The sequence below is a fragment of the Drosophila miranda genome, chromosome 3, assembly GCF_003369915.1.
Source record: "Drosophila miranda strain MSH22 chromosome 3, D.miranda_PacBio2.1, whole genome shotgun sequence".
Classification (NCBI taxonomy): Eukaryota; Metazoa; Arthropoda; class Insecta; order Diptera; family Drosophilidae; genus Drosophila; species Drosophila miranda.
Window position 1 is genome coordinate 21137390 of NC_046676.1, and position 16501 is coordinate 21153890.

General features: G+C 44.0%; 1 protein-coding gene across 11 annotated transcripts in view; it reads left to right on the forward strand.

The window, feature by feature from the left end:
• Positions 1-16501, forward strand: part of LOC108160840 — a 60763-nt gene that overhangs the window by 25268 nt on the left and 18994 nt on the right. For all 11 annotated transcript variants that reach the window (XM_017295093.2, XM_017295089.2, XM_017295085.2 and 8 more), the window contains one exon: positions 16355-16487. In XM_017295093.2, coding sequence (XP_017150582.1) covers positions 16355-16487 — 133 coding nt within the window. The remainder of the gene's footprint in view (positions 1-16354; positions 16488-16501) is intronic.

Genomic DNA, 16501 nt, shown 5'->3' on the forward strand with positions numbered 1-16501 from the left:
CATTAAATTTATATGGGAATTGCAGTGCCTGCCATATGGGACACCAAGAAGGGAGATTCCAGGGCCCAGGGCCATGGCATAAACTTTACCACTCGCTCTCGACCGCAGTGGTGTCCTGCCTGCTCCTCCAATCCCATTTTGACTTGCTGCCAAGCATAAATTTTACAAAACTCAACAAATAACCCACGGGGCCCCCCACACACAAAGAATGGGAAAAAGAGCGAACGAGAGAGGAATCCTGGACATTGCCAGGTTTTTTCTTCTACATATATCCTTCGCTTTGGTAAATTTATTTTTTCGGGGGCGTGCAGTTTTCAATTTGGCAGCAACCCTGTTAGGAGAGCGAAGGGAGGAGGAGGAGTGTACGAGTATACGCAAAATGCCTGCCAAAGGCGTTTGTGTTCGGCAAAATCAATAAAAACACATTTAAAAACCACACGGCGACAGTAACACGACACGAAAAGGTTGAGCCGACATCCGGTCGACGATGTTGTAATACTTGGTAATCCATGGAGTATACAGTTGGGGTATATCAGGTCGAGATTTCCTGTAATTCCTGGCAACAATAAAAGCATCCCACACACAGGAAAAACCCGTCATTCGTCGTGAAATCTATCTATTTGTCTACTTCAATGTGTGTCCATTTGCATTGTTTGTTCTTCAATAGTTCTCAATTAGAGGGTATCTTCTAGTCGCAATATCGATTCTGGTTCTCTTGTTTTTCTTGTCGAGTCAGCGAACAGCAGTGTGGGCCAGCGGGCAATGCTAATTCTAAGCTAGCTCAGCGAATCATCAGCGAATGCTGGAATGGACAGGGTTTTACCAGGTACAGGATACAGCTTCAGGTTCTGTTTCAGCTCCTTGTTCTGGTTGCACCACCGTATGTTAATTCCATCAAGCCGCAACAGAAAACTCGCTGTTTGCTCGGTCCGATTGCATTAGGCCCTGGTTCCACGGCTCCGTGGCTCTCATATTCCCTTCCACCTTTTTTCTTTGTACAACGTGACGTATACGCATTGTCGCGACTCATGTGTGTGTGTGTGCATATGCACTTTACTTTGGCAGAGGAATCCACTTTCCATTTACGTGCCTGGCAAGACTCGCTCTCTCCAGCTTCCACGCGGAGCAAAGTGTTTGACCCATTTACGGCAAAAAGAGGATGTTTAGGAAGTTGCAGAGGGGGGGAGTGGCCTCGTAAATGCACTTTAGTTGTTAAAGTTTAGTGCATCAAAAACAACAATATGAAACACTTTATACTCGTGGGAGATGGCCCCATCTCCGTCCTGCAATTGCAGTTTTCTGGGGGCATTTACCTGGTACCTGAAAAGGGTCTCGCTCTTGGATTTGGGTCTTCATATGGACCTTCAATCTCACAACTAATGCTCCATTTTGTTTCCGTACTTGTGGCTGACTCTTCATAAAGTTGGCTCTTTATTTAAAGCATTAGGGCCATGTTTTTGGCATCGCTTTTGGTTGGATCTTCATGTGGGGCCTGTTCTAAGTCTTGCATCTTCATTGGATCCCTGCTCTTGGGATTTCCTCTTCATCTTGGAGCCTGTTCTTAAATTTTTCTCTGAATTTGCTTCCTATTCTTAAGGTTTTCTCTACCTTCATACCCATTGCTATGCTGTAGCAGGTTTCTGCTGTGCCTGTCCTACCTATCAGAGTCCGTATCCCGAATCATTTGCCGCTCTTCTGCTTGGAGCACTCTCACTCTCTGGCATAAATACTTTCGCCTGCCTCGCCTCTGCCGTGGAGGAGGCTCTTGTTGCATAGTTTCGAGTGCCATTCAATGGAGTCCCAAGGACTCCACGCAGCTGTCTCCCTCGTCCACTTATTTATGCATTCGTGCGCACTTTTTCTCTGCCGTTCCCGACGACGTCAACGACGAGGAGGACGATGTTGTAGTGCATTTTAATTTCGTTTGCATATGACAGGCAACGCGCTGGCTCCTTCTTTCAGTCTCTTCTCGCACTATGTGGGCTCTGGCTCCTCGCATGGGTATTCAGAGCAAGTTTCATTCATTTTCCACCGATGCTGTTTAAATATTCATGAGCCAAAACAAAACCCCCCTCCCCCCCTTACATTCCATTCCACTCTCATATAAAACAAAATTCATCGAATTCATAAAATGGATTTACGGAGAGAGCTCTTGTTCTCGATTTTCCAGCACTCTCGCTGTCTGGCGTTGGAACATTTAAGCGAGAGAAAGCATCCGAAATAAATTTATTGCAGATTTTGTGCAAATGTTGGAGATACACTCACTCTTCTCCCTCCACCCTACTTTATGCGCACAGGTGTGGCAAATATTTAAGATCCGTTTCTGTGGCAGATGGGCCGCTCCTTCAATGTGGCATTCAAAAGTTTAACAAATAATAAAATCCAATCATTGTTAATTCGTTCAGAGAATATATATGAATATTTATACTTATTTAATGGCATTTTAAATATGCTTCTGAGTCGGCAATTATATACAAATACCATATAAAACAAAGTACATAAAAAGCTTATAAAATTAATGACATTCATTCGTTTTCCTTGAAATATCATGAAGAGAAAATGTTCATTAATAAATTTAAGTATGTAAATGATATTCAGCAAGCGTTTTTTAAAGGTTTTCAACAAGAAATCTTCCAGGAGTGCATTGAGTTTCGAATATTTTCCTGAAACTAAGCTCCAGTCATATGTTCTTTTGTATGAAAATGATGTCAGAGCTAAAGATGATTTGCATCCTCTTGATGATTTTTCCATCATAACATTCCCGAAACCAATCGAAGCCCATCTGCCTTTCAATATTTTAATATTTAAATCAATTCGATGCCTCGAAGACATCTCTTTCCTTTGCGTATGAAATTTACTTGATTTGTGAAGCCTCACAAGCATTCATTTTCTTATGAAAATGCTTATCATCCTTTATCACTCTCAGTAATAACCAAAAGGAAACCGTACTCCACATCCTCACATTCCTTGGGCAACCCTGGGCAGCCCTGGGCAACCTTTTTACAATCGAAGGACCCATCTGGGGTGAGTCGGGGTCGGGTACGACGGAGGGTGGGGAACCCCTTGTTAACCCCAATAAAAATGATACAAATTAATGAAACATAAGTCAAAGCGGCAGTCAAACGATGAACAAACATAAAATGCCAATCAAAGGCCTATCTCCCACGCCAATAACCGAAACAAGAGGCTAGACAGGACGACTGGTCGACTGGTCTGCTGAGGACTGGTCGTTCTGTAGAGGGATGGCCGATGGGGTTCTGTTCTGTATAAAGGGTCCTAAAAATGTTTGGGGCACACAAAATGGCGACGACTCTCTATTCCTGCTTTGCCGCCGTCGCCGCCGCGCCGTTATCCTCACTTGAAGAGGCGTCGCAACGTTGCACAGTCAATTTGCGTTCGAGATTTATAACTGCTACACACAGTGGCGGCCCCATCGTCTGATATGCCTCACTGGCCTCACAACGCGTCGTGGCCTTGAAACTGGCGGGGCATCAACTGGGCCCCCGTTTCGGTTGGCGAGCGACAGCGCCAGCGAAGAGCTCTCTTTTTGCCATAAATATTTCTTGCTCGATCAAGTGTACTAATTTAATGTGTTACCGTGGCCATATAAATACACACATACATAGAGTATATACAGGGTATATATACACACATACATAGGAATCGATGACTCGACTGACTTGACTTAGGCACTAGCTCTTGGCCTGTCCGCTCGTTCGCTCTCTCCAACGCACTCGCTATCAACGCTGGCAGGACATTCAAAACAAGATTTATGACAGGCGTGCGGAGCATCACCAGCAAATGGATGGGGCATGTGGATGGCACGGGGCATGGGGCAGACAGGCAACAATAAAATGAAATCAACGTTACGAAACAAGAGAAATGACAACGTTGCTAAATGGGCTTATCGGAGCAGCAAGCAAGCAGCGGGTTGCAAAGCGGAAAAGGAAAGCAAACAAGGAGAAACGCGGCTGGCTGCTAGGTCAGAAACGAATCTCTGGATACCCTGGAAAAGCCATCTGCCTTGTTTCATAGATTTCCCCCTTAGATCGGCTATGGAAGGCTCAGCAGTGGGATGCATGCCCGATGGAACTTTTCGGCGAATCATCATCCTATTCACTCGAGGGTACATAGAAGGCAGTTTTGGGTTCTGGTTCGGACCGTGGAAACTTTTTTGATTGTCTGCTTGGAGGATTTTTCGTTTTGAAAATTTGATTAATGTTGTGCTCTGCCAACGGACGGCTATTAACGGTGATGGCAGCCGAGGTCCTGTAACATTCTGAAGGAGATGTGTGTGTGTTTGTGTGTGTGGCAGGTCATGATTTGCGGGTCCTGGGATTTATCTTCGGGGATCTATTAAAACTGAAAAGAGCAACAAGCGAGCCATCAGCCGCCACTTAAAACTCCATCTCCATGAGAGAGGAGATTCCTTCGACCTGCCTTCTGCTCAGCCTTTCCTGCTGCTGCCTTTTAAAGTACGGGCAAAATTAAACATTTTCTTGTATGGAATGTGTACAGGGCTGCTTTTCCTTTTTTCGCACAGTTCAAAGCAATTTTCTTTGCTGCCTTTCTTTGCTCTCACTCTGTGTTAATTATGTGTCCTGTGCACAAGTTTCCTTCAACATTTGTCTTTATTATGGGGCACGGAGACACACACGGGCTGCCTGCTACCTGGCAAGGCCATCTGTTTCGCCCCCCAGTCCCTTATTATCTTTGTTTCTGCTTTGGTGCTGCCTTTGTTTTTCTCTCTCTGTGTGCCATACATCATGTATGCAAAATGATGTATGCATGTAAATGATGGCAACAGCGACGAAGACGGAGACGCAGAAGTGTTGCGAATTAGGCCAAGGAGAAGCATTAATAAACGCATTTAGTGGGCGAGCAGCGGAACAGCGGAGCAGGCGTATGCGCAATGCCAAAAGAAAAGGCATACAGCCATATCCACATGGGGGGGGGGTGACGATGGTACGGGGAGTAAGCTTAGATAATCGCCAAGAACCAGAAGGAGAACCAGAACAAGAGCCTCATGATGTGGATAGACGACACATGCAGGCTTATAATTTGCACGTGGCATATCATTTCGTGCCGCCTCCTGCCCTCTCCTCTTCATCCTCCTGCATCCCTGCTGTCATATGTGTTCTTATTGTGTCACTGAGCTTGACATACTTTCCACTTAGGAGGCAGCAGCAGCTTTCAGCCCCTTTTTCGCATGTTTATCATTTGCAGTCTTAGTTATGCATACTCACATAGTGCCACCCCACTTCCCCTCCCCAACTGCTCGCCTGCCTCTCTAGTTTTCTTGGGTGGAAAATCATCATCATTGTCGTATTTTGCTCTCGAGTTGCTTGCTCAGTTTCCTCCAACGACTGCGAGGCGACATTAGTCGTAATATGTCGCCAGGCTGTTACTTTTACTTTTCTAGTTTTAAGGCTGTTATCGCTGCAGAAAAAGAGAGAGCGAGAGAGTATCATGCCTCTGGTGCATTTTCAGTGTATATCTCAAATGGCACAAGGCTTGCATGTGCGGCTAGTCTCCCCCTGTGGCAGCATCCACAACAAACAAACAAACCATTATAATTAATATGGCACCCAAAGAGTTTGGGGCCACACACACACTCCCGCATAATTAACGTATAAATTACATATGGTGTGACGTTAATAATCCGGGCGTTAATAGATTTTTCCTCTCGTTTTTCCGGGGCCACCCAACCATTTACCCCATCATGTTGTGTGTTGTTTATTCAGGCAGCAACCAGCAGCCAGGAGCCAGCCAACAGTCCAGCTGTGGCTTAAGCGGAAGTCCTGTTTCCTCCCCCTTGCCCATCCGATTGCCTAAATTATCGATAATCAATGAATGAATTTGTGTGCCATTTATCGTTGTGTGCGTGTGCGTTTGTGTGTAATAATTGTTTATCTAAATAATAGAACCATTTATTTTCGCTTAATTGCATTTGGCTTTTGCTCTTTATTGTTTTCCATATACCTGCACGCAGAGAGGGGGGAGTGGCAGGGTAGAAAGGATAATTAAATATTCAACAGCCCCCCAGGGGTGACTTGTCCTTTTTCGGAGATCCTTATTAGGGGACAGAAAACTCATTAAAAATCCTCACTCAAAAGTCGGTCCGTGCACTGTCAAAGGATTTTGTAAGCAATTTAACTGGAAAATCATGCGACAAACTATAAACCAACCAGCCGCAACAACAGTCCACCCGCCCGCCCTCTCTATCCACCCGTCTGCACGAGTATAGTGTTGCAAGGGCGTGTCCGACAAATAATGAGAGACTCCACATCCTTTTGGGACAACAAAGGAGTGGAAGGAGAGACTAGAGAGAAGGGTATGTTGTGGAAACTTTTGTCATTGGGCCCGAAAGGCATTTGAAAAGCAAACAAATAGACATTAAACAAGAAATAGCTCAACAGTCGAAAAATCGACTGATGGATACCCTAAAAGGGAGAAAAAAGGGGAAAAAGGGATTTGTAGTAGGTGATAGAATTATCATACGATTCTGATAAATACGGTTAAATAGACAGATAATTATATTTCTTTTAAAATTGTAGATGCCACAAGAATCCATAATTACTTTGCTGTATCTCTCGCTATCTTCCAAGTACAAAGACAATATACCCCTTGAACCAACAGCAACAATCAGTAGAGGGTCCTGGCAATATCCACAGAATCCCCTCCCCTACAAGAACAAATGGCACAGAGTCGCAGCAGAGGTTGACGTTTAATTTGCCACTTTTATTAACAGCTCTCATATTAGGGACTCATTTATCAGGAGTCTCTGCTATCCGCTAGTCCTCAAGCGTCCTGTATCCTCGCTCCTGTTATTCCACACAAAAAACACAAGGGACTGTGGGGACTGGGTGGCTGGGGTGGAGGGGGATTATTGTCTGCACACAAAAACAGAGAAGCAGTGTAACAGTTGTGGGAATTATTTAATTTAGACCCTGCGCCTTCCCAGACCCATTGCCCATGGCCCCCAGCACAGTGGAATGAATTGGGGAATCCGGCAGTGGAAATATCAAAGGTCTCTTCATGCTATTATTGTGAGCATAGGTCTCCACTCCCCGACGAGGGATCTCCCATTCAGCAGACAAGTTGTTCTTTTTTTGCACTCTCATTGCCAGAGGAACGAACCGGGAACAGGCCCAGTCGTTTGCCCCCGAAGGCAGCTCCTAAGCTATTGCCTTCAGGCCGCCAGCAGCAGCAGACTCTACAGTTAAATTAATGACAATGACTCCGGGGCGAACGCTGCTCTGTGCAGCTCTGCGGAATGGGACGTCAGCGTTCATGTACCTACTGATTGTTCAGAGCTGCTGCGTCTGCCACAGGCATTGCCACTGCCACTGGCATTGCCACTGCCACTGGCATTGCCGATGCCATTGCCATTGCCACAGTTGCACTGACACATGACAGAGCGTTTCATTTGTTCTGCGGCGTTGGAGCATGATACGGCGGAAGTGGGCGCCAAGGCCTCCACACAATGACGGCGATCTCCACACCAATATCCTTCAAGCGGGAAGCGTTATGAAGCGTCTGTTTGTGCTTCTGCTTTTGTGGTCGCCGGTACCTGGTGCCTGTGTGCCCCATTTAATTGAGTTTCCATTTTGGGCAAGGGCAGGGGCAGCCATATTTCCCATTACAACATTAGCCACAAGCTGCTTGGCCACGACACGTGCTACTTAAACGCGGTTAGCGCTTCGCTTCTAAGCTGCCGATCATCGTTTTGCGCAACTTCATTAGCCATTGGGCGTGGGCGGGGGCGGGGGCTGGGGCTGGGTGCTCCTGTAATGTAATCGGCCCTCTCGCACGTTCGGACACGTTTGGACGGCCATTCATCATCAGCCATTCATCCACAACTGCATCCACATACCGTGCACCGCCTTCATTCAGAAGGCATCGACTGCTGCCTAATTTGCTTCTGCGGTTGCTATCGTAACCAGATGTAACCCCAACAGACCTACCCGCTGGCCAATGGTCCCATAATTGCTAATGCCTATTGGCTAACCTGGCCAAATCGAATTGTGTGGCATCAACTAATCGGCGTTAAGCCATTCGCCCATGTACAGCGCTGTAATTGACAATGTGAAAACTCGGGTGTGTGAAATACAAACTTGTGAAAAGGCAACAAATGAATGCAAAAGATAGGCAAGGGCAGACACTTTTCTACAGATTTGTATCACATTTTGCTATTTTTTTCTTTAGAAGAATTTACGCTCCGAAATGTTCTAATTTTGGGGAATAATCTTTGCAGAAAGACTTGCCATCTTATAGAGTTTGATTAAAAGAGCACGTTTCGTGTCCTGTGACCAATTGTTTCCTCGAAACGATAATGAATACCATTCTGATCAGATTTCAAGGTAGAAAAACTATGAGAAACTTTACGAAAAAGCAATAAAATCGTTGTAGTTTCGATCTATTTATAGACTGCAGCAATAATCCATAGCAATACATATCATATCGAGTACACCTTTCCCACTGCTTTAGAATACCATAAAAAAAACAGAGCTTCGATTCGAGTGGTGAGGAGGAGGGCTGGGAATATACACATACATTCATAAATGCTGCATGCCAACACAGGCGTCGCATCAGCATCATGAAAATTCTCTCGCAGTTTCTCGCATGTTTATGGGTCGGACAGTGTAACAAACACATCATAAATGGGGCACAACACATATTTGATGAAATATTTATGGGGTCTTCAGTTATGTAAGTGTGTGCCTGAGTGTGTGTGTGTGTGTGTGTGTGTGTGTGCGGGGAGCACATATTTGCCATACATTACGCACACATTACGCTCCTTTCCTGTTGTATTTGTGTTTGTTTTACCCCGAGAGCAGCAGCAGAAAGGATGTTTTTTATGCTGCAGCAAGGACTTCGGTGCGCACTTTCAGGCTTCGTATTTTTTAATATATTAGCTAGGAAAATATTATATTACGGGTATATTATGTACGATACACAGACGAAAGAGAGATGTACGAGGATATATGTATGTAGATACGAGTATGTTTGCACAGCGGTCGCCCAGTACTCCTTTTATGTGTGTGTATATGGGAGAGAGCATGTAAATTTTATTTGTTTTTTACGAGCGCATAAATCAAAGCAAATTGTTTTTTTGTGCATGGAAAAATATGCGAAGCGATGCGATGCTATGCGGATTGCCCCTTTCAATGGCCGGACATTTCATATTTTATGCGGTCGGCGACCCTTTTTCTGTCCAAGGCAGAGGCATATTCAATGGCAGGGAACCAAGCCCCAAACTGAATGGTTTTCCAACGAAATTATTTAGACAATTCGCCAATTAAAAGGCAAATCCCACATACGCGCAGAGAGTATCGTATCCCTGAAGTTCTCAGAATCGGGAAACAGAATCATAAACCGAGAGCCTATGATCAATCAAAATCCAATCAATACACATTCGCGTAGAACAAACGCCTTCGGGGGCATCATTTTTGCTATGCTCCAATTCCAATTTCATGGCCTACGCATCTGTGGATCCCGCACCCGCCCATACCCCCATCCATCTTTTGTTTTTGGCCAGAATTGATTTCATTAATTTCTAATGCCATCACGAAATATATACGAACCAGAAACAACAGCCGCGGGTTGTGCGCCCCGGAAAACAGAAAAAACAGAGCGAAGAAAAGAAAAGCATCAGCAGCCATCACATCAATGGAAAGCAAAATGCGAGAATATTTACTGGCGAAAAAAACTCCGCGTGCACAACAAATTATATCCGAATAAAAAAAAGGAACGGAAATACAGGTTTCATCTTTCGACTAGGGGATACTCTTTATGCGGATTTGATGACTGCTTTAGGTTCCCTGGGATCGAGGGTATCTCTATTCCATGAAGTGAAGAATTATAAAATAAAATAAGATACTTTTGAAATGAAAATTTCATTTTGAAATTCCTTGTGCAGCAATTAAGAGAAAATTCGCTTGGGTTTTCCTTCTGTTCCTGCTTTCCTCTGACTACAACAAAAAAAGAAGCAGAAACAGATTAATTTCTTCATGTAATTTGTTTCTTCTTTCATAATATTACACCAGTCCAGTCTTTTGCTCTTATAATAAAATTGTCTTTTGACTTTTGGCTCTTTCTCACTTGGTGGCAGCTTAAATTCATGCGTTTACATGGAGATATCCTCCTGAAATAGTGATAGAAAGATAGCAGGGGGGGACATTGTTCGAGTCAGCAGCGCATTAGCCGGATGCCATTTACAGATAAAAAAGCGAAACGTAAACGGTCATGGCTTCAATGAACTCTTCACGCACACACTCACACACTCACACACACATGTTCCACCTGATACTCGTGTAGATACAGATACAGATAAACGCAACGTGTTGGCAGCCCTTTTTTCTTCCTTATGCAACAATTTTCGAAGGCTTGCTAAAATCACAGACTGGCACAAAGAGACCCAGCATAATGGCCAAAACGGGTAGAAGGGCTAAAAGAGCGGGAGAGAGAGAGAGAGAGAGGGGTAAAGGTAGGGACAAGGTCCCGCCCGCATAAAAGCTACTCTCCAAATGCTGGCGAGGCCGAGGCGGCGGCGACGGCCCAGCCCTTTTAAGTATCTATAAAATGAAAATGTTTATAGAAAAAGTGTTCTTCGAGTGACTTGATTTCTGCATTAAAGATACTTGGTCTCCCATGTGGGCGTGTGTGTGGGCCTGTGTGTATTTTATCCACCTGATTCCAGCAGAGTGTTTCCTCTGGGCCATAAAATGCAAGAGATATCCAGAAAGTGAGTATCCTATCCCACTGTATCCCTCAGATACTTATCGACTGTGTGGCAGGCATAATGTAAATGCGAAGAGGGTACACCACACGCCACATTCCACACACACATATACACACACAATGGCCACTAAAATTTGGCAGTTAAGAATCTTTTCCCCTTTGAAAAGAGGCTTCCGCACAGGAAGTGAAAGTTTTGGTAGTCTGTCAGTCAGTCGGCTACCGACTTTACTGCATTTTTATGTGGCCAAAAGGGTAGACAGGCTGGCTAGAACAGGATGTGGGATACAGGACACAGCAGCAGTTGGGCCATGTCTCCCATGGATGTAAGAGAATCAGTTATTTGACTCGGAGTTAAATGGAAAATGGAAAATACTTACGGACATCATCTCCATCTTCATCTTCGGGCTTTGTGTTCTTTGGGTTGCTGTAATGAAATAAATGGGAATAAGTGTGTGTGTTGAAAGGGTTGTTTTATGCCTCGATTACAACTCGATTTACAACTCGAATATAAAGAGCGCAAGGACTCATGCAGTCGCCTCCAATTATAACCCCTAGAAAATGGTAATCCAAGTGCTTTGCAAAATTAAATTAAATATAAAATTCATTTTGCACAGCAGAGGCCGATAACAAAACGATTTCTTGTTACACTTTCTCTCGGACTCGGACTCTGGACTCTGGAATCGGACTGTAGCACTTTCAATAATTGCCACTTGGGCGCGCATTAAAGCCAACTTATGCCCCCGATTGACGGGTGTTGCTGCAACAGAAGCACCGAGGCCTATCCCTCGCTTGGTTTGGTTGTTCCTTGGCCCCATCTACAACGCATAATCATTATCGTTACAGTTTATTGCACATTAAAAGTGCGACGCTCCTGTCGCCCTTTACTTTTATGCCGTCCGTGGGCTGGCCAAAACACTTGGCATTACATAAAGCAAATGGCCATAAAACGGAAAAGGGAACAAGGAACTGAAAGAAAAGAAGGCGAAGACTGTGGTGCTGCCTTCTTGACCGTCGCCAGTAATTGTCGCCCCCAGTAGGAGCAGGAGCAGCAGGAGCAGCAGCAAAGTCTTTTGTTCGAATTTTTTACACATGAATAGTTGCCAGACGGACCTCCTGCCGCTTCCAGATTTAATTTAATTGTAACTGAAAGCCCTCCATCCAGGACTCCCTCCAGGGCTTGCTTGAATTTGGAAATTTTTATTTGATTTTTATTTGATTACAGTTTTTAATGCTCTCTCTGCCTCTCCCCCGCTGACGCTGAGAACAATTAGCGGAGGGGTCGTTGAATGAATGAATACCTCACTCCGTGGCATTTAATACTTTTTCATTCACTGTGGCCATCCTTAGATCCTTATGTGTCTTTCAGTAACCCCTTTATCAAAGTAATTGTACAGAAAAGAATCCCATTCGCATATGTTTCTACACTCCCCAACCCCCAAAAACTACTTATCTATCGTTGAAAATATGATTCTTAAAAGGTATCTATAGCTTCGAAAGATTATTTCATTCTGATTGTATTTCGATGGCACCATGATTTTAGCAAATTATGCAAATGTTTGCACTTATTTGAAACAACATTTTTGTTACTCATATTCAAGGGGAAAAAGGTGGTCGCTTTCCACTCCACTCCACACTACACCACTCCTCTGTTCTACCCCTCTGCCCCTGCTGCTGCATCTGCTGCCAATATTGACAAGATTTTTATTTAAATTTCTCTGCCAATTTCTTGGCTGTGGAGTTTCCGGCAATGTCATTCCATTTCTCTGCCTCTCCTCTGGCATATCCTGTGCGCTTCTAGCTCTGTGTGCATATTTTTGTCAAATCAGCAAATGTTGCCGTTGTCAAGTGAAGTTCTGGCGCTGGCTGCTGCCATGTCTCCATGTCTCCATTCGCAGATTCCGTTTTTTTCCATCTCCAGAAGTGAAAGAAGGAGCACAGGGAGGATGGCAGTGGAGCCTGCCAGAGCAAAAGCCACTAATATGAAAGCAAATTTGCATAATAATTTTTACCAGATTTTGTGCCAGAGAGTCCTGTCCTTTCCTCTCCTCTGGGCCGTTTCGTTTCTTTAAATTTATCTTTAAAGTATTGTTTAAAAACGGGGGATTCCCTCATAGCAAATACTATATTTATTTCCGCTTTGTGGTAAATTTTCTTTTGACCCTGTCCGCTGATTTTCAAACAAATTGAATTTAATGACGTTTAATGAGAAAATTAATTAAAGCAATTTAATTTATGGCCACATCCACTCATAGAATGTTATATTTTTTTGTCCCCAAGTAACATATCTATTTCTATCCCTGTCTCTGCTGCACTGTTGCATTGTGGTTGGACTAAAAGGAAACCGCGAATGGATACATATTCCAGGACATTTGTCACACAAAAAAACAATATTTTTTTAATGAATCACTTTGTGAAAATAATTAATAATAATTGCATTTACGCCCCAATGATTTGTTATTTGAGAACAGATCGGAAGGCTGTAAATTGTGCTATAGGTTTTGTATGATAATCATGGGATTGATGTAGCCAGTGTTCTTTGGAGAAAATATCTTCAAGTGCTTTCCAACATTTAATTACTCATATTGTCCTCATTGGACATTGGAAATTCACTCGCCACTTCCTGTTTCCTATTACAAAGTATATATGAAGAAACGGTTTCTAAGAACCACTCGAAAGCCACTCTTACCCGAAGCATAAATCGAATGTAATACATGTCACATTCATCGAAGGATCGATCCTGTAGTTCATTTGTTCAGACACCTTTCAAAGAGCCAGAGCTGGGGCCACCCTCTGGGCCATAAAAATAATTGGCTATAAATGCTCTAAAAGTCAAAATAAGATGCCAATTGTTGGCAGAGTGGGTGGAGCAGGGAATGAGGAGCGAGGGTTTCTCCCAAGGAATAAGAAATGGAATCAACACATTGCTTTTAATTAATGGCGTGGCTCTAAGGAGGCACTCGGCAGTTACTGTTGGGTGTTTTTATGACCTGTGGCTTGCCATCCGACTCCGACTACCATCTGTGAGTGGCATCAAATGTTTGTGTGTGTGGCAAGGTGGAAGACTGTCGCTTGTTTCAAGTGCGTTCCGTTATAATTTTATGTGCAATTAATTTTCCACACAGCAGACACGCACGCACACATGAACACGAACAGACACGCAACGGCAACCTCCCCCAAAAATACGGGTGCACTTTTTGGGCAAACTTATGAGTGGCAAGCGCTGCTGCCCTATTTATGTGACAGCCACTGAAAAACATCACTCCTAATGTCAGCCGTGTTGTGGCAATTAATGTCAATGGCATTTCTCTTAACTTCTATTGATTTCTCTTAAATATTCCTGAAAGACAACTTTCCTGGAAATCTAAAAATTCCCCACTGATTTTACCCTTTCCTTCAACTCCCAAACTGAAACAGCAACCACACAAAATGCATACAAAAGCCCACCCCAAAAACACCCACAAAATATTTGCAACCTCAGCACAAAATCATGCAGGAGGATAATGGCAAACGAAATGGGGCATTTTCCGATTGATTTTTGCTGTTTAATCGGAGAGAGTGGGAGAGGGGACACAATTTACGTTCGGGCCTTGGGGCAAAAATGGTGGGTGGTGGTGGGGCAAAATCTGTAATTAGCTAATTGCTATAATTAAATGTTTTGCTAATGTTGGCATTTCGTTTAACGAGAGACGCAAGGATAATGTAAATTTCTGAGGGTTCCTCCCTGCTGACAGGGCCAGTGGCAGTGCAGGAGAATGTGTGGTCTCCATTCCACATCCTCCAGCATTTGAGCATTGTTATTATTGCGGTGGTCCTGCGTACCTACTGTTCTCTAGTTAATGGCAAATCGAACATATTTGCATTTGAAATGAGCGAAAATCGAAACATGGCGGCAGTCAGGATCCGGACCCGTACCCGGACCCGACCCACAGCCCGCACACACAGAAAATGGTTACCCGGGCGATTTCCGGCACAGACAACATGACATTTTAAACGACTCTTTGGGCTTTCGCATGGATGTGGATGTGGTACGTAAATAAGCCACGAGGACTACCCACCCACCTTGTCTGACTTGGCTTATTATTATGCAAAATCGATGGACAGGGAGCCAGGAAAAACCATTTATTATCATTATAAATTATGCATTGCATTATCGGGGATCGCTAGCCCAACTTCACGACTTAGCAGTCCACGAGTCCATGCCGCAGCGCATCGAATTTTCTATCGACTGGGACACCGCTGCGTATGAGCCATGTAATTGAGTTGAGGAACTGCTGCCGCCGTCTGCGGCTGCTGCCAATGGATTTTAATAACTTTGTTTTCCCTCTGTTTTTCTCCCTCGCAAAATGCAAATTAGTCGACAGCTAAATTTGAATAAGTCACAGATACAGATACAAACACCCCACGCAACGGATGGAAAACTCTGTGACGAGGGACTGCCAATGTCCCGAAAAAGGGTTCGAAAAGTTTTCGAAAGCACAAAATTAAGACAGTCCGAGAGTCCAGCGCAAAAATCTTATAAAATTTAAATTAAAATGGGATTTAAAGGGAGGGATTTGAGGATCGAATATGGGGATACCCTCTAGGAACGGTAATAAGTGGATTTTCTATTGAATTTTTTGATTATTTCATGATTTTATTGAAACAATTTTGCAATTTCTGTGCCTAAAACGGATGGACATGTCCTTATGGTATCCATATCCAATCAAATTAGTAATAGTAATTCCCTTGTAAAGTGTATGCACAAAATTCTATTGAGAAATTCCTTTCCACTCAACAAAAGGCACCTCCCAGAAGAGGCCCCAAAATTAATGTCAACTTCAAACAGCAACCCCTATCTCTCTCTCTTTCTCGCTTTCCCTATCTTTCTTCTTATCTCTCCCTTTTCGATCTCTTGCATTGTAATATTTTTGAGGGCCGCCTCGAAAATAATGAAAAGGCAAACGAATTTTAAGTGCAGGCCAAAAATAACACAAATAAATGCCGCAGCCGTAGCTGAAAGAAAAGGAAATTGTTAAGAGCAAAGACTCGGAAAATAAGCCAAAGCCAAAGGACATAACTCAAAAAAATGGCGCAAAAGCAAGGCAGAAGAAGAATATAAGAAGCAAAAAACGAAGGAAAAAAGCGAGAAAAACGAATCATGGCGGGGGCCAAAACAATCCGCGCGTTTTGAAAGCCAAAAGAAATTAGCATAGAAAAAGGATTTGCTCGCTAATTTCACTTTAATGTAAAGACGCGGCCAAGACGCAGGACGCAGGCAAAAGGACGATGAAGACGTCGCACCCATTACGTCACTTTTATCTCTGACTCTGTCTCTGTCTGCGTCTGCTCTCTCTCTGGTGTCCTTTCAGTCGCTTCTTCCTCTGTTATTTATGGCATTATTAGTGGGTCCAAAGCTGCAGATCGTAGCCGCCGCTTTCCCTCCGCTCTCGGGGTAGCAAAACAAAGTGCTAATGCCCTCGGCTAATTATACATCATTTGTTACGCGCGGAGTGCGCCGCTGCCGCTTCTTCCGCTTCCGGTTCATCCTTTTTTTGTGTGTGTCTGTGTCACAGCATCTTTCATCATTGCCTCAACATTTTTCTCATCTGTTTTCTCTCTTTTTACCTTGCAGGTCCGCCCGTTCTTTCCGAGTCCATAATGGGCACCGTCGGCCAACTTCCCTGCAACGTTACGCCGCCCATTTACGAGGATCGTGTGGCATTGGTTATCTGGTACAAGGTGGGCCTGAAGACGCCCATTTACAGGTGAGTCGTAAGAG